This window comes from Anabrus simplex, chromosome 4, assembly GCF_040414725.1.
Source record: "Anabrus simplex isolate iqAnaSimp1 chromosome 4, ASM4041472v1, whole genome shotgun sequence".
In the NCBI taxonomy this organism is placed as follows: domain Eukaryota; kingdom Metazoa; phylum Arthropoda; class Insecta; order Orthoptera; family Tettigoniidae; genus Anabrus; species Anabrus simplex.
The window spans coordinates 211,724,219-211,749,033 of NC_090268.1; the positions used below are offsets into that span (position 1 = coordinate 211,724,219).

The 24,815-nt window shown below is 44.2% G+C and overlaps 1 protein-coding gene across 1 annotated transcript in view; it reads left to right on the forward strand.

The window, feature by feature from the left end:
• The window catches only part of LOC136871762 (uncharacterized), a 305,830-nt gene that overhangs the window by 19,613 nt on the left and 261,402 nt on the right, over positions 1 to 24,815 (forward strand). Inside the window, exon 6 of the mRNA XM_068227378.1 lies at positions 14,595 to 14,706. Within this exon, the coding sequence (XP_068083479.1) occupies positions 14,595 to 14,706 (112 nt within the window). The remainder of the gene's footprint in view (positions 1 to 14,594; positions 14,707 to 24,815) is intronic.

The window sequence follows — 24,815 nt, forward strand, 5'->3', positions numbered from 1 at the left end:
AACGCAGACCAATGGTTTTTCCTCAAATAGTGGTAATAATCACGGGCGTCACTATTCCCGTGGTGTTTCTCACATAATAGTACTAACCGCAGACAACGTAGACCCATGGCGTTGTACATAATGTGGCATAACGTGGTACTACTCGTAGGTAACGCAGACCACACTGAACAGAGTGGAACGGACCAGTGTAATACACACGACGACCTCTTTCACAGCAACACTCAGACTCATAATGTTCCTCACAGAATAGCACTGCTGCTCTATAACGTAGACCCGTGCAAGGTGGTAAAAGTCGCCAATAACGTCGACTCATGGTGTTCTCTAAGTAATGGTACGAATCACAATTAATATCATGGTTCTAATGTCATCAACCCTTGGGAACCCCTTTTACCCGTCCCTTACGACATGCTGGGGGTTACGTGAGTGTAGTCTACGCCTGCGTCCCCCACCCACAGGGGGTAGAGAGAGAGAGAGAGAGAGAGGAGAGAGAGAGAAAAGGAAGGGACCCGACACTTCGAAAAATTAAGTACCAGACAAAGAAATACAATGGTCACAAAGGGTGTGAAAATGGAACATTCCCTAGGCCTCGAATGCCCTAGTACCGTCGGGGTCAGAAAAGAACCAGAGTTGTCCAAGGGAGGTCGGACAGGGTAGATGAAAATGAGGAGCCTGGCACAAGTAAGTGGAAGCAATGTCAGGATTCAGCTAAGAGCCCCGTGGTCGCCAACCTACGCTCCAAGTTGAGAGCCCGTGAGGTCTCTTTTAGTCGCCTCTTACAACAGGCAGGTGATACCGTGGTTGTATTCTTCATCTGTGTCCCCCACCCACAGGGAGTAGTAATTTAGACCTTCACTGAAACTACCTTGTCGACCAAGACTGTAGCTGTCTGCTAAGTTGGCAAAATAACTGTTCAATTTGTGAAAAGCGTACGAAATTTGACATAGATCGAATCATTAACTTCTATCTACGACATAAATAACCGAGATACGACAAAATGTCTTAGGACTGCAATGTAGGCTACTAAAAGGTTCGTCTGATGGCGCAATCCATTTGTCGATACGACATACCGTTTCGAAATGAAGGTTTGCACTGTTTCGCGTGCACATTCCCTGGATCTATCTCTTCTTTATTATATAAAGCCAGAAGGCTGACTGACTCACTGACATTAATATTTATCCATTTCCAAATGAATTGGAAACTTGAAATTTGGCAAACGGACAAATTCGAAAATGTATAATCTTTTAATTTGAGACCCCCTCAAAAACATGGCGGGTGCAATGATCCGGTGCCCTAGAAAATTAAAATTTCACAAAATTATAGATTTTTGGCCTGTAACCGACGGAGAAATTTCAAGATGTTCAAATATACAATATTTGAGATGATGATGATGATGATGATGCTTGTTGTTTAGAGGGGCCTAACATCGAGGTCATCGGCCCCTAATGGTACGAAATGAGATAACAACAAAAATGAAAAGCATCCACTGACCAAAAAATAAAAAATATAAAATATAAAATGTCATAAAGAATGAATAGGTGGACATGAACACAACAAAAACAAAAAAAAAACAAAAAAAGGTGGATCAGACTCAAAAAAGATTGTAAATAATAGTATTAGTGACCAAGGGACCACTTATAAAGCACAATGGTGCTAATGGCACTTATCGGTAGTAAAGGAGAACCATATTTCTCAAGCTGCGGCACTAATCAACGGTAGCGTAAACTCACGGTGTTCCAAACATTAAGGTACTACTCACAAGTATTGTACGCCGTAAAGGTAACGCAGACCTATGGTGTTTCTCACACAATGGCGCCACTCATAGCCAACGCAAACCGATGAGGTTCCTCACCTAGGTGTACTAATCAAGGGCGCCGTTATTCCCGCGGTGTTCCTACAGAGTGGGTACTAATCACTGGCAACGCAGACCTACGGTGTCGCTCGTACAGTGGTACAACTCACATGCAACACCCAGGCGCGTGGTGTCCCCCACACGGGTACAACTCACAGGCAACGCCCAGACCTGCGGTGTTGCACACATGCGCACGACTCACGGGACTGGAAACCCACACTGAACCCCACTCGAGTGCTACGAATCAGAAAACTATGGAGTACCTAACATAGTGGTACTACTCGCAAGTAAAAGCGACCGATGGTGTTCCGCGCGTGATGGTACTAATCAAAAATAGTTTCATGGTTCTAATACAATCATTCCTTGGTCGCCCCTTTTAGTCGCCTCTCACGACAGGCAGGGGATACCGTGGGTGTATTATTCGTCAGCCTCCCCCACCCACAGGGAGTGTGTGTTTGGTCCGCGAGAGGTATTTTATTTCCCTCAAGTCCGCCGGCAAGCCGGTTAGGACCCCCCTATCCGCCACCTGGGACACGCCACGTGGGAGTATCACCTGTCCCCCTGCTACGCCTGCGTAGCAGGTTAGTGGTATACAATATTTAATCCCTAAAAATATCGAGATATACAGGCAAATTTAATGACAGTGCCGACGTTCGTTTCGATGTATTTTGTGCTAAACGGTAATTCCTATCGACAAACGGATAGCACTTTCGGTTCCTAAAATGAGATCTCCTTAATTCGGCAGAATAATAACTATTAGGCTGTAACCTAAGGAAAATTTTCATTTTTTATTTTTTACCCCAAATCAAAATGCCGAACGCAAACTCCCGGCTGGGCTACAAAACCAGAAGAGTTAAGATGGCGGCTAGAGTAGACACGCGCAAGCTTAGTGCTGCTGCAGTTTGTGTTGTTTGTGTGGTAATAATCAGAGTTGTTGCGCTTTACGGTTCTCTGCACGGGTCTATTCGAGTTAAGGAATCGGTGTGTGCAAGTGAAAAAGTGAGTTCTCCTTTTGCATGGCTACTAGCAGAGAGAAACTACTACATTCCGGCGTTCTCTCTGACTGGATGCGCCATTTTCCAGACTTATAGGCGCCTCCCTACTAGCTCTGAGCCGAACAAGCCTAGGCCTGGTCGCTCAGCGATTAGGGGCTTGCTTTGCCTCCTACTACTGGCTGGAGATGTTCACTTAAACCCCGGTCCCACCACTTGTGAAATGAAAACAGACATAAATATCTATTGTCAGAATGTGCAAAGCCTAAACAATAAGCTGTCTGATTGTGAACTATCCCTGCCAGACTTAAGAGAAGTTGACGTGATCGGACTTACTGAAACATGGCTCTCGTGGGCTAGTGACAGTGAACTACCACTCAGTGCTAATTACAGCATATTCCGTCGTGATCGCGCTACTCTAGGTGGTGGAGTGATGTTAGCAGTGAACAGTGCGTTACCGTGTAAACGGAGGACAGATCTCGAACGGAACTGTGAGTTAGTGTGGGTGGAGCTACTCTTTCCTCGACGCCCTGTACTTGTGGGATGTTACTACAGACCACCAAACAGCCCATTCTGTGACCTTGAACAGTGCCTGGACTCAGTCATTGCAGCTCTCCCTCATGGTGAAGTAATTTTAATGGGCGACTTTAACCTGTCTATAAAGTGGTCTTCTCCAACTACAGGACTGTCAGCTAACAACTGTGACACATACTTTATAGACAGTTTTATTAATGGCCTCGGACTGAAACAGTTTAATATGTACCCAACCCGTGGACCCAACACCCTGGACTTCATACTCTCCTCATTAGAACTTAAAACAATAACCCCAGGCAGAAACCTTTTCCTGTGCGACCACCAGTCCCTCGATGCTACACTCCTCCTTCCCCACCCCTCCTCAAAGCCACACAGCAGGACATCCTACCGCCCTACCTACATCTGGCGCCGTGCCGACTGGCCTGCAATGTGTCGTGCCCTGGAATGCCTTCCCTGGAGTCTGCTCGAAATAGCTGACATCGAATCGGCTCTTGACCTGCTGTACGACTGGCTGCAAGCTGCAATTAAAGACTTCGTACCTGCACAACGGGCTACTACCAGCAAACATCAACACTGGATATCACATGAGACCAGACTGATACTGTTTAATAAAAGGAGAGCTTGGCGCCTGTGGAAAGACTTCCCTAACCCACACACTCACAATACTTTCGTTAAAATCCGCCGCCACGCGAGGTTTATGGTCAGAAGAGACTACAAAACACACGTAGACACTGTCACTGAAAACGTCCGCAGCAATCCCAAGCGCTACTGGAGTCTCATCAACACACGAAGAAGGACGGAGCGGATTCCTGTCAGCGTGAACCACAACGATGCAACAGCAGACGGCGCCGATCGCAATGAACTGTTCAACAGGTATTTCTTCTCCAACTTCTCCCCTCCCTTACAAAACCAACCGCTCCCACCCATTGGTACAGCCTCAAACAGAACCCTATCAAGCATAACTACCACACCAAGTGAAGTTCATGACCTTCTTCAAACTCTTCGTATCAACAAAGCTACCGGTGCCGACACTATAGGTCCTCTTTTCCTAAAAAATACTGCCAGTACTCTTTGCGTCCCTCTATCTAAATTATTTAACAGATGTTTTGCCGCGGGCTATTTTCCTAATACCTGGAAACAGGCAAATATTGTTCCACTTCTCAAATCAGGCAACAAATTTAATGTTTCATCTTACCGACCAATTTCTATTCTCCCCACACTATCCTTTATCTTTGAAAAAATTATACACCAGCGTCTCCTCGCATTCACGTTGCCGTATATCTCAACCAAGCAGCATGGTTTTCTACCAGGTGGCTCTTGTCTAACAAACCTAGCCACTCTGCATAGCTTTGCATCACACGCCATTGCAGCTAAATCGCAGCTGGATATCTGCTACGTAGACATTTCGAAAGCTTTCGATTCTGTAGACCATACTCTGTTGCTCCATAAACTCTCCGAACGATTTAATATACATGGCAGTCTTCTGACCCTTCTTTCTGGCTTCCTACATAACCGTTGGCAGAGAGTGGTAATATCAGGCACTTCATCCTCATGGTTACCAGTCACGTCCGGTGTCCCACAAGGCAGTACTCTTGGCCCCTTGCTGTTTTCTTTGTTTATGGACGATCTGCCGTCCGAACTCAACGAAACAGCCAATACCCTACTCTTTGCTGACGACTGCAAGATATTTAGGGAGATCAGGAATCCAGGAGATGCAGCTCTGCTACAGTCCTCACTTAATGCCCTCTCGAACTGGTGCCGTACTTGGAAACTTATCCCCAATCCACAAAAATGCAGCCACATGACCATAACACTACGTAAATCTCCTCTACCGACATCATATTACCTACTCGACAAGCCCATCACCGTAGTTACGCAACAGCGTGACCTAGGTGTAATATTTGATACAAAATTACAATTTAAGACCCACATAGAAACATATACAACCAAGGCCATGAAATTACTAGGCATTCTCTATCGCTTCACAGAAATTTCTGACCCCATTGCTCTTCGTCACTTCTTCCTCACGATCATTCAACCTCTCTTAAACTACTGCTCTCCTATTTGGACAACAGCCTCTCCCTCCAATACTAAGCAGTTAGACAGAGCAGTGTCCTTCTTTGCTGCAATTGTAAGGAACAGAAACCCCAAGCTCAGAAATCTGTCTACGCAGCAGGTATTAATGGCAATTAATATGTCACCGCTGCACATCAGGCGACAGGTAGCTGACCTGAGTTTCCTCCACGGGATCTTAAATGGGCATTACCGCTCGGAACATCTTGTCTCACTCTTCTCTCTCCGCGTTCCTTCCCGCTCCACCCGAACCAAAGACCTTCTCCACATTCCCCACACTCAGCACTCAATACTTCAACGATCTTTCCTAATCCGCCTCCCGACACTCTTTAACAATATTAACAGGAGACAAGAACTCGATATAGCATCGAATAAAAGTGTATTCGAGAGGTGTGTAAATAGCCTCTTAAAGATAAGTTGATGTGAAGGGATTATACCGCCATCTTGACCCACGACGACTTGGCTATGAATATGGACATTCTTATGGTTTTCGATTTGGACAGTTGTTATTAGTAGGCTGTGTACCTGATCTTGTTATATTTTGTTATGTTTGTTATATTTTATTATGAAAGTTTACGTTGGTTAAATAGTCTGTTGGCAGTGCAAGTGAAATTTGCTCAGTGTAGCTGTATCTTGTGCTTTGTGAATAAATAAATAAATAAATAAATAAATAAAAAATTGAAATGTGTCAAACTTATAGCCCATAGCCTGTAACCGGTGGGGACGTTCCAAAAAATTCCAACATTTAACATCGAAATGTTGAGGCAATTTTCATGAAAGTACAGAAGATTGTTTCGAGGTATTGTGGCTAAAAGGTAAGTCGTATCGCAAGACGGACAACTCACTCACCACTCATCATGAAGAGATCTACAACTTTGGTCTCATGGATTTCAGTCGTATATATTGTGTTGCATTTTCTGATTTTACGTCAATTTTGTATATTTTCCGTAAATAATTTTACTTTTAGGCACGCTTATAATTATGACTGATCGAACCATAGCATTCGGTAGGTTCACTGGCATGTCTGGGGGTCCTATGCTAGCCATGTACCATTATTCTAGCTACCGTATAAATATGGAAGAATGAAATGAGTATGTGAAAATGTTACTAACATATCAGCCTAATCTAAGATTCCAAACCAATCTGACGTGTACGCGATGGAGATACTAAAAACGGCAACATAACCAGAATTGTGTATCGTTTTATCCTCGATATGCCTCAGAAGTTGCAAGACTATCGCTGTCCATTAGGCGAGGAGAATGATTCCTCCACTTGTGAGAAACGTACCAAATTTGCCCAGATCGAAACGATTACCTCTGTTTATGCTACAAATAGCCAATCGAGAGAATGTCACAGGATCAAACATATTGGCCTCTACAACGACCGCCGGGAACAGTAAAAGTGGTTAGTACGACGTAAAGCACATAGTAGTAGTAGTAGTAGTAGTAGTAGTAGTAGTAGTAGTAGTAGTAGTAGTAGTAGTAGTAGTAGTAGTAGTAGTAGTAGTAGTAGTAGTAGTAGTAGTAGTAGTAGTAGTAGTAGTAGTAGTAGTAGTAGTAGTAGTAGTAGTAGTAGTAGTAGTAGTAGTAGTAGTAGTAGTAGTAGTAGTAGTAGTAGTAGTAGTAGTAGTAGTAGTAGTAGTAGTAGTAGTAGTAGTAGTAGTAGTAGTAGTAGTAGTAGTAGTAGTAGTAGTAGTAGTAGTAGTAGTAGTAGTAGTAGTAGTAGTAGTAGTAGTAGTAGTAGTAGTAGTAGTAGTAGTAGTAGTAGTAGTAGTAGTAGTAGTAGTAGTAGTAGTAGTAGTAGTAGTAGTAGTAGTAGTAAAAACCGTCTTGTGGCCCGATTCGCTTGTCGATACGACACCCACGAAAGAGTTCCAAAAATAATTCAAATATTAATTCCCCCTCCCCAAATCAAAAAATTGGACTCAAGTTCCACGTATGCCAGAAAATTGAAATTTGGTTGAATTATAACTCATGACCTGCAACCGACGGAGAAATTTCAAAAAGTTACAGTATATAACGTTTTAACTCCGATATATATCGAAATATAGAGGCAATTTAAACGACGGTGCACATCACCGTTTCGAGGTATTTCGTGGCTGAACAGTAAGTCGTATCGCAAAACGGACAACATATTCGGCATCCATCATGAGGAAATCCAGAACTTAGGTCCTACAACATTTAGTCACATCACGACCGCTTCTACCTTAGAGTTGAATTTTCCGATTTTACGTCAATTTTGTACATTTTTCATAAATAATTTCACTGTTTGGCACACTTATAAGACCGATAGAGTCATGAAAGTTTGCAAGCATCTTGGCATACGCCACGGCCATACGTCTGCCAAACTCGATTAGACTATTCTATTTTGGACGTATGTATGGTTAATCAAAAAGAACATATGACGAATTTAATAAATTATTCTAAAAATGTCTAGCCCACTCTAAGGTATGTTCAATCGAGATACTACAAAACGTAACAAGACCAAAATTGTACGTAGTTTCGTCGTATATACGCTTGGGAGTTTTCAAAAGTTAGCCATACAATACGTGAGGGATAATAACATAAAGCATGTGAAAAAAGTAAGCAAATTACCCTAGGTCGAAAAGTCTGGATCTATGTATCTCTTGTATAATCAAGCAAGATCCCATGTAATATCATAGGACCACCTTCGGTAGATCTGCCAAGTTTGAAGAATGTAGCTGTGTATTCGACGTGAACATTTATTCAGAAAGCTGAAAAAATATAGAATTTCAACAGTGGAATGATATCACTTAACACCCACTTCTCAAGATGAGTGATCGGGGATTTGAGGCCGAATATTACAACGAGCAAAAGCGAGTACAGGAGTATAAAGTTTAAATAGACATGAATTAATGAGGCACTTCCAGGCACCTCAGAAATTTACAACTTGGTACCAGAGAACCTGATGACCTCAGTATCCCTAGAAAAATCGAAAAAAAATCGAAATTCCCAGAGGAGTATACACTGCGGGACTTCAAATTTTGGGCTCAGCATAGGAACATAGTCGTACATATTTATACAAAGCGATAACTTTCGTGGGCTTAAAAACTTTCAGGAAAATTCTAATTTTTACCCCCCTTCCGCCCAAAGCAAGATGGCGGCACAATCTGCCATACGAGCTACAAAATTGAAATGTGGCGAAATTAAAGCATTTAGCCTGCAACCGACGGAAAAATTCCAAGATGTTTAAATATTTCACTTTGTACCCCCCCCCCCCCCCCGCAAAAAATGGATGCAATTCATGACTGTGCAGATATTATTTTCGAGGTATTTGGTGGCAATACGGTACGTCGTATCACAAAACGGATGGAAGCTTCTTGGTTCAATTTGGAGTGATCTACAACTTTGATCCTATGACTTTTCGTCGTATCTCTCAACCTTAAACGTTATATTTGGCTGTATTTCTCAACTGTACGTAAATTTTATGCTTTTTACACGTATATTTCATAGTTTGACATACTTATAGGAAAGACAGAGTCAGTCATCAAATTTGGCACCCACATTGACACGGCCGATATCCATATGCGAGCCCAGTTTCACGATTCTAGCTTCCACATAAGTATGTGACAAATAATGTAAAGTGTTAAAAATGTACCCAAATTTCATCCTATTCAAATTTTCGAACTCAATCTAACCCATAAATATAGGAGACACGAGAAAATGGTTTAGGATCAAACATGTTGAACATGTTGATGGTGCAAGCCGTTTGTCAATATGATGTATCGTTTAGGAGCAGTAAATCCCGAAATGAAGGTCTGAACTTATAAACGTTCACATGCTTATCTGTCATCTATATACGGTATATAAAAGCAAGTCGGTTTAGAGCGATCTATATGCAAAGGCGTAAAAATGAAAAAAAAGACATGAATTAATAAGGCATTTCCAGGCACCTCAACCGCATCATATCATTTTATGGTAATTTTGCCTGTTCTGATGACGTCGCGTTCCTAGCGATCTCTTGTATCAATAGTGGAGTATGCCCGTAGATGGCATCTCATGCATCAGCATATGTCAAAGCATTTCTTTTTGCCCTGTCTTGATGGGTTATCTTTTGGTTGGTTGGGTCGAAAGTTCATGATTTGAGAATATGGAAGCGATGGATTTCCAAGTCGCCTTTGTGGCGTACCAGTATAAAAGATATTTCAACAGATTCAAGATGTCTTTGTAGGATCCTCGGCCTTTCGAGAATGTTGACTGCCTATATATCTCGGCCTATCGAGAATGTTAGTTGCGTATGTATCTGAGGTACTTATTTTTCTTTAATGTTCCCTTGGTCTGATAACTGCTTCATCCTATGCTCGCCATGGTTGGGTTAAAAAGGCTTCTCTCATTACATGTGTTTCGCTTTTACGCGCTTCTTTCGGTATTTTGTTTACCGATCCGCTATGTTTGTTTTGAAAACAGAAGATGGCACGGATTCATGTGTGTGTGTTTGTATGGGATCATTTGCTGCGTACTGTCCGAGACCTTCTACTCGTGTCACTATACCATACCGCTCGAGCTCATGTTCTATTATTTGATCGCTTGTTCTGTATATTTCATGTCCACCACATTTGCGTGGTATGAATACAAGCTAACAACGCGATTGAGCGCTTTCTGTATGTTTTGGATGGAGACAATCCGTCTCCCTAAGATGGACCACTTTCTCGTCCGTATTGTCTGTATGAGCTTGAGAGCGGTTGTTTATTTAGTTATGTGCTGTGTGGTTGACGTTCATATGCGTCCAGCTTGAGTGTCCCCATAGCGGCGACCTAAATGGTCTCTGTGAGAGCCAGGGTGGTTCTGACCCTTGAATCCATGGTACCTATTGTGTCTAATTTATTTATCTTTCATTACGTATTGCCGTCATTGGCTTTCTGTACCTGCCTTCTAGTTTATTATGTTTTATACTTGACGGGGCACCGTTCCATTTTATCTTTGTTTGTTTGGTGTGTAACCAGGGTAACCTCCACTTTACCTTTTTCTCTTTTGCTTTAATTTTATGAATTCGGTGCATCCTTCCCTCTTCTCCTGTTTTAAGCTCTTTTACTCCTCGAGCTTTTATTATCGGGGGATATGGTTTTTGTTTATTCGGATGTTATTGTTATGGGTGTTACCGTGGTTTGGTGGATTAGCAGAGGTGAAAGAATGTGCCGGGGGAATGGGTCTAACTACAAAGCCGAGATATGAATTAAAATTTCATTAAAGGTTATATTTTCGAAAATAGCAAAACTTAACAATTTTTACATAGAATTGCAAAATTTAACCAATAACAACATGCCAACAATTAACCGACAATCAGGTACCAGACCAGGAAAGGCCAAGATTTAGAGATAATTTAACAATCTGGGCTTCAAGCCCCAAGTTTTACAATTCCTGAGCTCTCAGCTCACAAATACATATTTACCAAAGGGCAGAAATCCCCTCCATACATGGAGCACTTACTCCCAACTTTGAATATCAAGCCTCTCTGAGGCACTTTTACCACATATAAAAGAGCTGACCCGCTCTCAATTTTCTGAGCCTATCAGAGGCCGCAACAGACTTTACCATTAACTGCCCTCAAGGCACACTTACAAAGAAACAGGGGTATCTTGTACCCAACCTACTGGGCCTTACCAGAAAAGAACAGGTTAAGTAAATGGCCCAAAATACCAAGATGAATGGAGGCGTGTACTTACACTCCTACATGAAACCTTTTTAAAACCTACGAGGCACTGGCCGATGAAACAGGGGTTATTCCCAAACTATGGAGGCGACTCGTATAAGAAAATTTTAAGATATTACAGAAAGGAACAAAACCAGTTACCAAAACGTAGTCACCTCAAGACAAAATGAAGGGCAGCTCGAGAGGATAAAGCACTCTCTATCCCCGATTTACAGTTACAGATATATTCAGTTTTTATATAGACTGAAAGAAATTTACATGTTTCTAGAGATGGGTTACATGGTAAAAGTTTCGGACCTTCCCCGCGGGTTAAACTGCTGAGCTAGCAAGAAATAAAGATGTTAATCGGCCATTACCTTACTGAAGAACTGCTGCCTGAAGAAAGAGGCGCTTCCCGCCTCCTGCTGCACGTCCATACACTAAGGTAGATGTTGGTGAAGTGGCCGAGAGACAAGAAAATCAGCAGTTTTTATACCCTCGGGGAAATTCGAGACCTTTCATGAATAAAACAGCCACTCCCACAGGCGTTTATTGGCTACAGTACACAGCTACACACAAAATCGAAGAAGAAAGACACGATTGGTCTAAAATTAATTACAGAAATTATTGATTGGCTAACTTCAAAACTGGCGGAAAGAAAAGATTAATATTGCCAACCCACAAATGAAAGAACGAAATTAATTAATAAGAAAACTTATGAGTACAAAATATCTTCAAGAAAGTTCCCTCACTTCGCACCAGGGTGCATGATCATAGTTTTTTTGTAGAGACATCTATGAGACAATGTCCAAACTTCTTGATAAATAGTAAACAAAAACACGTCGAAATTAACACAGTGACATCTTCCGAGAAACTGATGAGTTGATACAGTTTTTAAAGTTCAGAGTTTCTGCTGTAGAGGATTACTTTAAGGCGGAAAATTCAAATGTGCGGCGTAGAGGTGTACCAGCCAGTACAGTGGGCATTATGTTTTATCTTTTCGACTAGACCGGAGAATAACTAACGTCGCTTGGACCTGATATGCAGCAAAGAAATACTTTGAACCCCCCTGAATTTATGTTCCTCATATAATTGAAGTGGATTCCGTGCCATTATACCTGAGTTTTCATCATGTCTTATATTAAGGTAACAGAGAGAGAGAGAGAGAGAGAGAGGGAAGGTGTGATCAACCGTGAACCCTATGTATTTTGATTAAGGTATCCGCACAATTAATATAAACTATTAGATTACTTGGCCTCCTTGTTTTCCCTACGAGGACTTTGTGATTTTTCTCTCCTTAATAAACCTATGTTTTTGCCCACATTCCTGTTCTACTTTGATTTCTTTGTGTCTCTTACATGTGTACTATTCGTCTAAGGGCCTCGGGTCCAATTCCCAGCAGTCTTCACCAGTTTTCACCAAATCCAATGTGTTGGGTCTTCGTTGTGTCCTTAGTGGTAGTTTACACCTCAGAAACTTGCAATTTGGTACCACAGAAGATAATAACTTCAGGATCGCGAGAAAATTCGAGAATTCTCAAAATTCCCTGAGGGGGAAACGCTGGGTGGCTTCACATTTTGGACTCACCATAAGAACGCAGTCGTATATATTTATATTCTTAATTTTAATCCCCTTCCCCCAAATCAAGGTGGCGGCAAAATATGCCAGACGATCTAGAAAATTGAAACTTGGCGAAATAAAAGCTTTAAGCCTATAACCGACAGAAAAATTCTAAGATGTTTAAATATTTCCCTCTTTACCCCCGAAAAATATCGAAATATTGAGGCAATTTTAATGACGGTGCAGGCTTTCCTTTCGAGGCATTTGGTGGCAAAACGGTAAATCGTATCACAAAACGGATGGCAGCTTCTTGCTTCAATTTGGAGTGATCTACAGCTTTGGTCCTATGATTTTTTGTCGTATTTCTCTCCATTATATGTTAGATTTGGCTGTATTTTTCTACTGTACGTACATTTTGTGCTTATTTTGCATATATTTCATTAGTTTGACACATTTATTGGAAAGATAGAGTCATCAAATTCGGCATGAACATTGGCGCACATTGGTCATATGTGAACCAAATTGTATCCTTCTAGCTGTCAAATAAGTACTAGTATAATATAATTATGGAAGGTAATTCAGTGTGTTGAAACTGTAACGAAATTTCAGCCTGTTCGACAGTTCTAACCCAATCTACCCCTCAAATAGAGGAGATAGAAGAAAATGTTAGGATCTACCATGTACATCATTAAAAGGGGCGTATGAGTTTGCAATGCTTTTGTCGATGTGACGTTGATGATGATGATGCTTGTTGTTTTAAGGGGCCTAACAGCGAAGGTCATCGGCCCCTAATGGTACGAAATGAAAGAACAAAAATTACAAAGGCATCCACTGACCAAAATAAAAATAAAAAATGTCATGAAGAATGAAGGGATGGACAGGAACCCAACAAAACACAAAACAAACAAAAACAAAAACCAGTGGATCGGATTCAATAGAGAACGAAAATAACAGTATTACCGACCAAGGTACCACTTATAAAGCACAATGATGCTTGGTGTCTAAAGGGGGTGCAAAATCCACGTCTAAGGCCCCACAGAATGGTACATGTCACGAGTAAAATAGAACCATGGTATGTGTCATGTTGGGGTATTAATCAGAAGTAGCGAAGACTCACGGTGTTCCACAAAAGATAGTACTACTCACAAGTATTGTACTTCGTACAGGTAACGCAGACCTATGGTGTTTCGCACACAATGGCGTCACTTACAGCCAACGCAAACCGATGAGTTTCCTCACCTAGGGTACTAGTCACGGGTGCCGGTCCCAAGGGCCCCGTGGTGTTCCGCACATAGTGAGTACTAATCACAGGCAACGCAGACCCACGGTGTCGCTCATATAGTGGTACAACTCACAGGCTACGCCCAGACCCGCGGTGTTGCCCACATGGGTACAACGTACGGGTACTGGAATCCACCAGGCCAGGCTTTTTACTGCAACGAATCACAAACATATTTAGTACCATATTAGTGATACTACTCGCAAGTACATGCAACCCATGGTGTTCCCCGCATGATGGTACGAATAAAAAGTAGTTTCATGGTTCTAATTCAATCATCCCTTGGCGCCCCTTTTAGTCGCCTCTCTCGACAGGCAGGGGATACCGTGGGTGTATTATTCGTCAGCCCCCCCACCCACAGGGGGTGTGTGTTTGGTCCGCGAGAGGTATTTTATTTCCCTCAAGTCCGCCGGCAAGCCGGTTAGAATCCCCCTATCCGCCACCAGAGACGCGCCACGTGGGAGTATCACCTCTCCCCCTGCTACGCCTGCATAATGAAACTTTAACTATAAAGAACCTCATTAAGATTCAGTTTTCTGGCAAAGCCCGTCCCAACATTCGATAACGAATTAAAATCCGCTTACTAGCCGTGAAACACGAACCTTACACTACGAAGGTGTCACAACACATTATTAATATGTATCATTCTTCTTTGCAGCAAATTGTTGACACCTTCCGGTCTGTCCCTGAGGAGCAGGTGCTGGAGAGGAAACTGGAAGAATACGGCATCACTGTCGATGAAATCATCAACCTCGTCAAGGATTTCCTTGGCTGGACCCGCTGAACATGGCATGGATATGAATAAACGACATGGAACTTTTTATACCTTCAAACATTCATTAAAAAATTAATCTGATAACACATTGTTTTTGTGGTTCCTAGATTCCTATCCCCATCCAGAGGTGAAACGTTTTCACCTGTTATCAACGAGTTATGCTCAGAACGAAAAAATATTAATGTTATTTGCTTTACGTCAAACTAACTACTTTTATGGCTTTTGGAGACGCAGAGTTGCCGGAATTTAGTCCCGCAGGAGTTCCTTTACGTGCCAGTAAATCTACCGGCACAACGCTGACGTATTTGAGCACCTTCAAATACCACCGGGCTGAGCCAGGATCAAACCTGCCACGTTGAGTTCAGAAGGCCAGTGCCTCAAACCTCTATTATTATTATTATTATTATTATTATTATTATTATTATTATTATTATTATTATTATTATTATTATTATTTAATTCCATTTGGGCCTCCTATGGACCACGTGGTTCTTATCTCTAGCAGTTTTCTTCTTTGATCAGTACTCCTTCATTCTTGCACTGTGAATGTCTTTTCGCTCCTGAGTCCATTTCTCACCTCCTCCCGGACGTACTGTTTTTTCTGTCAGTGACTGGAGAGACTTTGATGTTCTGATCAACGTTCTGTACCTATTCCTGTCATATATTTCACTGGGAGCAATGTCCAATTCTTGAAGGTCTTTTCTGACAAATCTTGCCCACTTGGCATTAGTCGCTTTCCCTCTAGCGATGGTGTGGAAGTTTGTGGAGGTGAGCTTCTGATTGTCCATTCTCATGACATGACCATAGAAGTTCAATCTCCTCTTCATCATAGATGTTGTAATGCTCTCCAATTGCTGGTACAGTTCTTTGTTGTGTCTGATCCTGTACTTGCCTTCTTCTTTCATAAGGCCCATGATTTCTCTCAGTCTTCCTTTCCTTCAGCTCCAGTTTTCTAAGTTGGACTTTTTTACCATGTTTAGGCATTCTGAGGCATATAATACTGACGGTCTCACTACAGTAGTGTAATGCCTGATTCTGAGGTTAAGGGAGAGGGATTTGGATTTGTACATACTCTTACATAGCAGGTAGGAGCTTTCCAATTTGATGCATCTGCTGTTCATGGCCTGAACTTCATTCATGTTTGGGCTTATCCATTCTCGATGATGATGATGATGATGATGATGATGATGATGATGATGATGCTTGTTGTTTAAAGGAGCCTAACATCGACGTCATCGGCCCCTAATGGTACGAAATGAAATTATAACAAAAAGTTCAAAATCATCCACTGACCAAAATATGAAAAATGTCATGAAGAATGAACGGATGGACATGAAACCAAAAAACCAAAAAAAAACAAAAAAACAGTGGATCCAACGCAAAAAATCATATATAGCAGTATTACTGACCAAGGGACCACTTACAAAGCGCAATCTTGAATCGAGTATGCTTGATGTCTAGAGGGGTTCAAAATCCAGGTATAAGGCCCCTCAAAATGATACTTATCGCTAATAAAGTAGAACCATGGCATTTTTCACGTTGGGGTACTAATCAAAAGTAGCGAAGACTCACGGTCTTCCACACAAGACGGTACTACTCACAAGTATTGTACTTCGTACAGGTAACGCAGACCTATGGTGTTTCTCACACAATGGCGCCACCCATAGCCAACGCAAACCAATGAGTTTCCTCACCTAGGTGTACTAGGCACGGGTGCCGGTCCCACGGGCCCCGTAGTGTTCCTCACATAGTGGATACTAATCACAGGCAACGCCCAGACCCGCGGTGTTGCTCACATGGGTACAACGCACGGGTACTGCAATGATGCTTGTTGTTTAAAGGGGTCTAACATCGAGGTCATCAGCCCCTAATGGTACGAAATGAAATAACAAAAATTCAAATTCATCCACTGACCCAAATAAAATAAAAACTGTCATGAAGAATGAATGGATGGACATGAACCCTACAAAACACAAAAGCAAACAAGCAAACAAACAAACAAACAAAAACAGTGGATCAGACTCAAAAAGAAGGTAGTTAATGTGAGTATTACTGACCAAGGGACCATTTATAAAGAACAATGATGCTTGATGTCTGAAGGGGTGCTAAATTCACGTCTAAGGCCCCACAGAATGGTACACGTCGCGAGTAAAGTAGAACCATGGTATTTGTCATTTTGGGGTACTGATCAAAAGGAGCGAACACTCACGATGGTCCACACATGATGGTACTACTCACAAGTATTGCAATTCGTACAGGGAACGCAGACATATGGTGTTTCTCACACAATGGCGCCACTCATAGCCAACGCAAACCGGTAAGTTCCTCACCTAGGTGTACTAGTCACGGGCGCCGGTATTCCCGTAGTGTTCCTCACATAGTGGGTACCAATCACAGGCAACGCTGGCCCACGGTGCCGCTCATATAGCGGTACAACTCACAGGCTACGCCCAGACCCGCGGTGTTGCTCACATGGGTACAACGCACGGGTACTGGAATCCACCAGGCCAGGCTTTTTGCTGCAACTAATCACAAACCTATTTTGTACCAATTTAGTGATACTACTCGCAAGTACATTCAACCTATGGTGTTCCCCGCATGATGGTACGAATCAAGAGTAGGTTCATGGTTCTAATTCAGTCATCCCTTGGTCGCCCCTTGTAGTCGCCTCTTACGACAAGCAGGGGATACCGCGGGTGTATTCTACATGGGCGTCCCCCACCTGCAGAGGGTAGTGTGCTTATTTTATTTCCCTTAAGCCCGCCGGCAAGCCGGTTAGGACCCCTGTATCCGCCACCTGGGACGCGCCACGTGGGAGTATCACCTCTCCCCCTGCTACGCCAGCGTAGTAGGTTCGTGGTTATCCATTCTAATAGGTATTTGAAGGAGTTAGTCCTTTGTACTGCTTTGTCCCCCAGTGGGATTGATTTGGGTGCATCTCTGATGTTGGTGATAAACTGTGTTTTGTTGATGGCGATCTTCAACCCTAATTTAGCTGCTATGTGGTCAAGAGAGGATAGTTGATCGATAGCTTCCTCCACACTGGATGCTAGGAGTGTAAGTTCGTCTGAGAAGGCTAAACAGTTGACTGTTAACTTGTCTCTCCTGTAGCCTATTCTCAATCCAGAGTCATCCGTTAGCACTTTCGTCCAGTCACGAATGACGTTTTCGATTAGGTGGTAAAAGAGTATTGGAGAGAGGTCATCACCTTGTCTAACACCTGTTTTGATCTCAAAGCTCTGGGACAGTTCCCCTCTGAATATGATTCTGGCTGTAGTGTTGGCAACAGTTGCTTTCACTAGATTCAAGGTTTTCTTATCTAGTCCCAGTTCAGCAAGTGCCTGGAAGGCAGAACCATAGAAGACGATGCAGAAATACATTTAAAAAAGGGTATATTGAAATTACTCTTAAATTTGAATGTGAAGGATTTACTTTGAAGATCGAGCACAAGACCGAAATATGACATGAAATCTGCCCCTATTATCACGGGGAATGACAGATTTTTAGACACAAACAACTTAAACTTCCACGTAAATTTGATGATGATGATGCTTGTTGTTTGAAGGGGCCTAACATCGAAGGTCATCGGCCCCTAATGGAACGTGATGGACGACATGATACATGATATTTAAAATTTTTTAAATGTATCCACTGACTAGAGTTAAAAAATGGCGATGAAGAAAAATGAGTATGAGATTAAAATAATCAGTGGATCTAATTCGGAATGCTTTATTTTCTAATAAAATAAGAGAAAATACAGGAGACAAAGGAATAAGGCATTGTAGACGTTAAAATAACACATTAAAATGCGCAACACACACTGAAATGAAGTCAACAGGATAAAAGCGCAATTGACACAAATGCACTAGCACAAAACACATCATTACGCACGGTAAAACAGACCACTATCCCTCATAAAGCGGATGACGAGGTCTGCTGACTGCTCATCATTACGCAGGATAAGGGAGATTGTGCTCAGGAGGTTAAGACTACGGCGAAGATCGACCAGGTTCACAGACTCCGTAAGGATGAGTACCACGGTAAGATGATCGCTGCAAGTACACACCGGAGGGGGTTCTCTTTTCAATAGATACGAGTGAGTCAGGATTACGTGGCCGATCCGAAGACGACATAATACCACGGCTTCCCTCCGCGAAGCCCGAAGGGAAGGCCTCCATACCTTCGTTGTACCTTGTATCGCTCTCACCTCATTTGCAAGAAGAGTTGCCTGCCACTCCATCTCCCAATGGGACATAACCAGATGTCTCAGCTGAGAGCGAAAATCACTTGCTGGAATCTTGCTTGATGATGATGCTTGTGGTTTTAAGGGGCCTAACATCGAAGGTCATCGGCCCCTAATTGTACGAAATGAAATAACCAAAATTTTAAAACATCCACTGACCAAAATAAAAATAAAAAACGTCATGAAGAATGAATGGATGGATGGACAGGAACCCAACAAAACAAAAAACTAACAAAAACCAGTGGATCAGACTCAAAACAGATCGAAAATAACATTATTACCGACCAAGGAACCACTTATAAAGCAAAATGATGCTTGGTGTGTAAAGGGGTGCAAAATCCACGTCTAAGGCCCCACAGAATGGTACATGTCGCGAGTAAAATAGAACCATGGTACGTGTCATGTTGGGGTATTAATCAGAAGTAGCGAAGACTCACGGTGTTCCACAAAAGATGGTACTACTCACAAGTATTGCAATACGTACAAGTAACGCAGACCTATGGTGTGTCTCACACAATGGCCTAACTCAGAGTCAACGCAAACCGAGAAGCTTCCCCACCTAGGTGTACTAAACACGGGCGCCGGTATTCCCGTGGTGTTCCTCACATAGTGGGTACTAATCACAGGCAACGCAGACCCACGGTGCTGCTCATATAGTGGTACAACTCACAGGCTACGCCCAGACCCGCGGTGTTGCACACATGGGTACAACGCACGGGTACTGGAATCCACCAGGCCAGGCTTTTAGTGCTACTAATCACAAACCTATTTCGTACCGAATTTAGTGGTACTACTCGCAAGTACAGGCAACCTATGGTGTTCCCCGCGTGATGGTACGATTCAAAATTAGTTTCATGGTTCTAATTCAGTCAGCCCTTGGTCGCCCCTTTTAGTCGCCTCTTACGACAGGCAGGGGATACCGCGGGTGTATTCTACATGTGCGTCCCCCACCCGCAGGGGGTAGTGTGTTTGGTCCGCGAGAGGTATTTTATTTCCCTCAAGTCCGCCGGCAAGCCGGTTACGACCCCCCTATCCGCCACCTGGGACGCGCCACGTGGGAGTATCACCTCTCCCCCTGCTACGCCACCGTAGTAGGTTCGTGGTGCTGGAATCTTGAAAGGCAACGGGGGCAATGTAACTGCCTCATTGGCAGCCTGATCTGCTAACTCGTTTCACTCTATGCCCATGTGGCTCGGGACCCACAGAAACGTGATTCTGGTGCCGGCATCCGAACACCCGGCCAGAAGGTCCTGGACCCGCTGCACCACAGGGTGTCGAGGGAAACAAGTATCAACAGACTGGAGCGAACTCAAGGAGTCAGTACACAGAAGTGTCGGCGTCCATTGGACAGTGCGTAGCGCAGAGCTTCACAGATGGCATAGAGCTCTGCTGTGTACACACTACGGGTTTCCGGAAGAGCAAAAAGAAACCTCTCATTGTCAACAAAGAACGCACAGCCCATCTTCGTTTCTGTCCTTGAACCATCCATGCAGACGACGACTGAACCTGGATAGCGGCCAACAACGGACAGGAAGAGCCTCCGATAAATCGAATTGTCCGCGTTTCCTTTCGGGCCAGCATGCAAATCCAGGATTATTTCAGGTCGTCGCACTACCCAGGGAGGAACCCCACTTGGTTGTCTGACAAGGCAAGGAACCGAAGGTACGTGAAACAATTCGTAACAGCTATCCATTCATTTTCCAACAGGGACAAGCAGCGTACATCAAACGGTTGCCATCGTTGAACACGCAAGGATAGCTTGGATCAAGTGGCATCTGTCGCAAGTTTGCAGCATACGTAAGTAGGAGTTGCTGGCGCCTCAGGTGTAAAGGCGGCACACCATACACAGCGAGTAGGCTGGCAATGGGGCTTGTATGAAAAGCTCCTGTCGCCAATCCAACCCCGCCGTGGTGGATGCTGTTCAGCGTAGCAAGAACGCTTGGTCTCGCTGAGCCATAGGCTGCACTGCCGTAGTCTAACATGGATAAAAAGTGTGCCCTGTAGAATCGTAGGAGCAACGCGCAGTCAGCTCCCCAATTAGTGCTGCTCAGAAATTCAAGAGATTAAGACTCTTGGCGTATTGCACTTTTAGCCCCCGCACGTGTGGCTCCCATGATAATTTACTGTCAAAAAAGGAGTCCAAGAAATCGGTATCAACTACCGGAAGAGCGACATTTCCTAGAGAAAGTTCAGGATGGGCGTGAGGAGTTCGTTGACGACAAAAGTGGGCAACACAGGTCTTTGCGGTAGAAATCCGAAAGCCATGTTCTAAGGTCCACTGCTCCAACCTCGTAATAGCTTCCTGTAATTGTCGCTCCGCGACCGCCATAGTGCGTGAGCTATAATGCAGAGCAAAATCGTCCACATAAAGTGACGGTATTACTGCTGAACCAGCAGCAGCAAGAATACTGTTTATAGCAATCGCGTACAGAGTGACACTAAGGACCGATCCCTGTGGGACTCCATTTACTTGAGCATGGTATTGCGAATATGTCCTCCCTACTCGGACATGGAATACATGGAGGGACAAAAAATTCGCAACAAAATACCGGCAAGTTACCTCGGAATCTCCATTGATGCAGGACTGGCAGGATACCATATTGCCATGTGGTGTCATGGGCCTTCTCTGAGTCAAAGAAAACAGCAAACAAATGCTGTTTGCGGAGAAACTCATCCTGGATAGAGCTCTCCAGGCGTACCGAGTGGTCAGTGGTGGATCGAGTGGCTCGAAAACCACACTGGTACTCGGACAAGAGTCCTTGTTTCTCCAGACACCACACAAGTCGGCGATTTACCATCCTCTCAAATAGCTTACACAGGCAGCTCGTAAGACAAATTGGTCTGTAACTTCCTGCATACTTAGGATCTTTGTCAGGATTGAGGACAGGAATGACGATCCCCTCTCGCCACTGAGACGGAAAATCACCCTCCATCCAGATTTGGTTGAACACACGAAGGAGATATAGACGATTGCCCTCACTAATGTGTTTCAACATCTGGTTATGGATGTTGTCCGGTCCAGGAGAGGTGTCCTTGCAAAGCGCTAACGCGCTGCGGAGTTCCCACTCCGTAAAGGGCACGATATATTCCTCCGAAGCATGAGTGGCAAAACTGAGGTGATGACGTTCTGCCTCCCGCTTCAGAGCGAGGAAATCACGATGGTAATTCCCGGAACCAGACACATCCGCGAAATGAGTAGCTAGATGGTTAGCAATCGAGAGTGGTTCAGTGACGACATTGCCTGCAATGCAAATTCCCGGTACAGAAAATGATACTTGGATACCCGAAATAAGTCGAAGTTTTGTCCACACTTGACATGATGGAGTTTGTGGCGTCATAGACGACACATATCTCTCCCACGAAGCTTTCTTTCTTTGGCGAATAAGGACTCGCGCCTTAGCGCGGAGTTGTTTAAATGTTATCAAGTTGGCCGCAGTAGGCTGTCCACGGTAACGTTTATGAGCTCGACGGCGTTCCTTTATAGCTGCTCCTATTGCTTCGTTCCACAAAGGAACGAGTTTTCGACGAGGAGGACCCGAGAAGAATGGAATGGACTCCTCAGAAGCAGCAAGAATGGCTTGGGTCACGTAAGTTATTTCCTCGCCGACGGTCCGAATGACATCATCGTTAAAGACAGCTAGTGATGTGTACTTTGGCCAATCTGCATGTTTAAGAATCCATCGAGGGGGAGCCTCGACGGATTTATGTTTCAGCAATGTAATAATGATGGGAAAATGGTCACTGTCACAGAGATCATCGTGTGTATTCCACCGAAACAGCGGAACCAACGTTCGATGCATAGACTTACGTCTATGCGACAATATGTGCCGTAACGAACACTAAAGTGAGTTGGTTCCCCTGTGTCCAAAATACATAAGTCCAGCTCTGATACCAATTTTTCCAGCTCTCGTCCCCTGGGGCATGGCGTCTCAAGGGCCCAATACGAGGTGATGGGCGTTAAAATCACCCAATAGGAGGGAGGGAGGTGGAAGCTGATCTATAAGATCAGTGTCATTTATGTTAAGAGGCTGGCCTGGTGGAAAATAAACGTTACACACTGTTGCTATGAGAGGCAGAGGAACCCGAACCGCAATTGCTTCCAGTGGGGTCCGTAGAGGAACCTCTTCGCTGTAAGTATCAGAACGGACAAAAATGCCCACGCCACCAGACGCCCGGTGGGCATAATATCGTTCTATCTAGTATAGTCTGAAGTTTCTCAAGACCGTATGATGACCAGGTCTGAAGTTGGTCTCCTCAATACAGACTATACTCGCTGCGTACTCACTAATGAGCTGACGTAACTCAGCAGGATGCCTGTCATAACCATTACAATTCCACTGTAACAGTGCCGAGGTGTGGAATATAAGAGGAGTGTTAGATTATGAGCGACAAAATGCTCGCAAGCCTAAACACTATCAACATCTACATCCGTAGATGTAGAGGACAGCGCGAACTCCATCCCGTCATCAACGGACGGCGGGGATGCCGCCCAGAACATCGACGCTTTTCGGGGGCAAGCAGGTCCCCTACGAGGGGAGCGCGCATGTTTGGGAGCCATAGAACCTCCCGGCGCATGCTCATACCCCCAGATGGGGGGCATGACTTCTCCTTCGCAGGGGAAGTGAGAGAGCGCTCAGCAAGGGCGCTCTTCTTCGCTACCTTCTTCTTTTCTGGTTTAGACGGGCTGGGGATGATTTCCCAGCCCTGGTCGACGATGCCGCCTCCGCCGGCTGGGGGCACAGCTTTCGCCGATCTCTTAGGGAGGGGAGACTTAGCCTTACCCTTTTGCTGTGCCGGTTGGGAACCGCCGACTTCTGGTTGGTCAACGTAGGGGTGGTCCCCTCCTTCAAGCTTTTACTCTTTGCGATGTTGCTCTGAGGAGCAACAGTCGCCTTGGGCGTAGCGATCGTCACGGGTAACGATGTCGGGAAAGAAGAACCTGGAAGACGTTCAGCTATCAAGCTATAGTCGAGTGTACGGGCAGGTGTATTCGTAGAATTAAACTTACGGCGCGCTTCCTGGTAGGAAAGACCATCCAGGGTCTTGACCTCCTGGACCTCGTTCTCACTGTGATATGTCGGACAGTTCGGACTCCGAGAAGAATGAAAACCGGAGCAGTTAGTGCACTTGTACGGAGTTGTGCACTCCTTCACGCCGTAAGCTACGCGTCCACATGTACCACATACAGACCGATTCGAACAGCGAGATACCATGTGTCCGAATTGCTGACATTGATAGCATCGCATATGAGGCGGGATGTACGGCCTCACATCGCAACGATAAGTTGTTACCTTGACTTTCTCTGGTAACACTGACAACTTGAAGGAGACAATGCAGGCACCAGTGGCAACGTCTTCACCGTTGACCTTGCGCGTAATGCGCCGGACGTGTGTCACGCCACGGTTCTTCACGTCTTCTATCAACTCGTCGTCAGTGTTAAAATAAGGTCGCGGTGAATGATGACACCGCGAACAAGATTCAAGTACTTATGCTCCTTCACTTTGACGGGGATTTCGCCAAAGTGGTCGCAATTAAGCAACTGTCTGCTTGCAGTGCTGTACGAGTCTTCATAAGCAAACAACCGTTGCGCATTTTCTTGAGGTCCTCAAGTTCGCCGTATACGCCTTCAATGTGTCTACTAAAAAGGATCGACTTTACTAGCTTAAAATCATTCCCATCGGTTCTGGTAGCGACCAGAAACCTAGGGGATCCGGATCCCATTCCTTCCCGCTGCCCAGGGAGTTGAACCTCTCAGGGAAACAAAAGTTAAAGGCTTCGTTGGGAGACCACCTTGAGAGGGGCGACTTCGTTTGGAAACCATGCCCTAAAACTTCCTCCCCGAATGCCACTCACTCCGATCA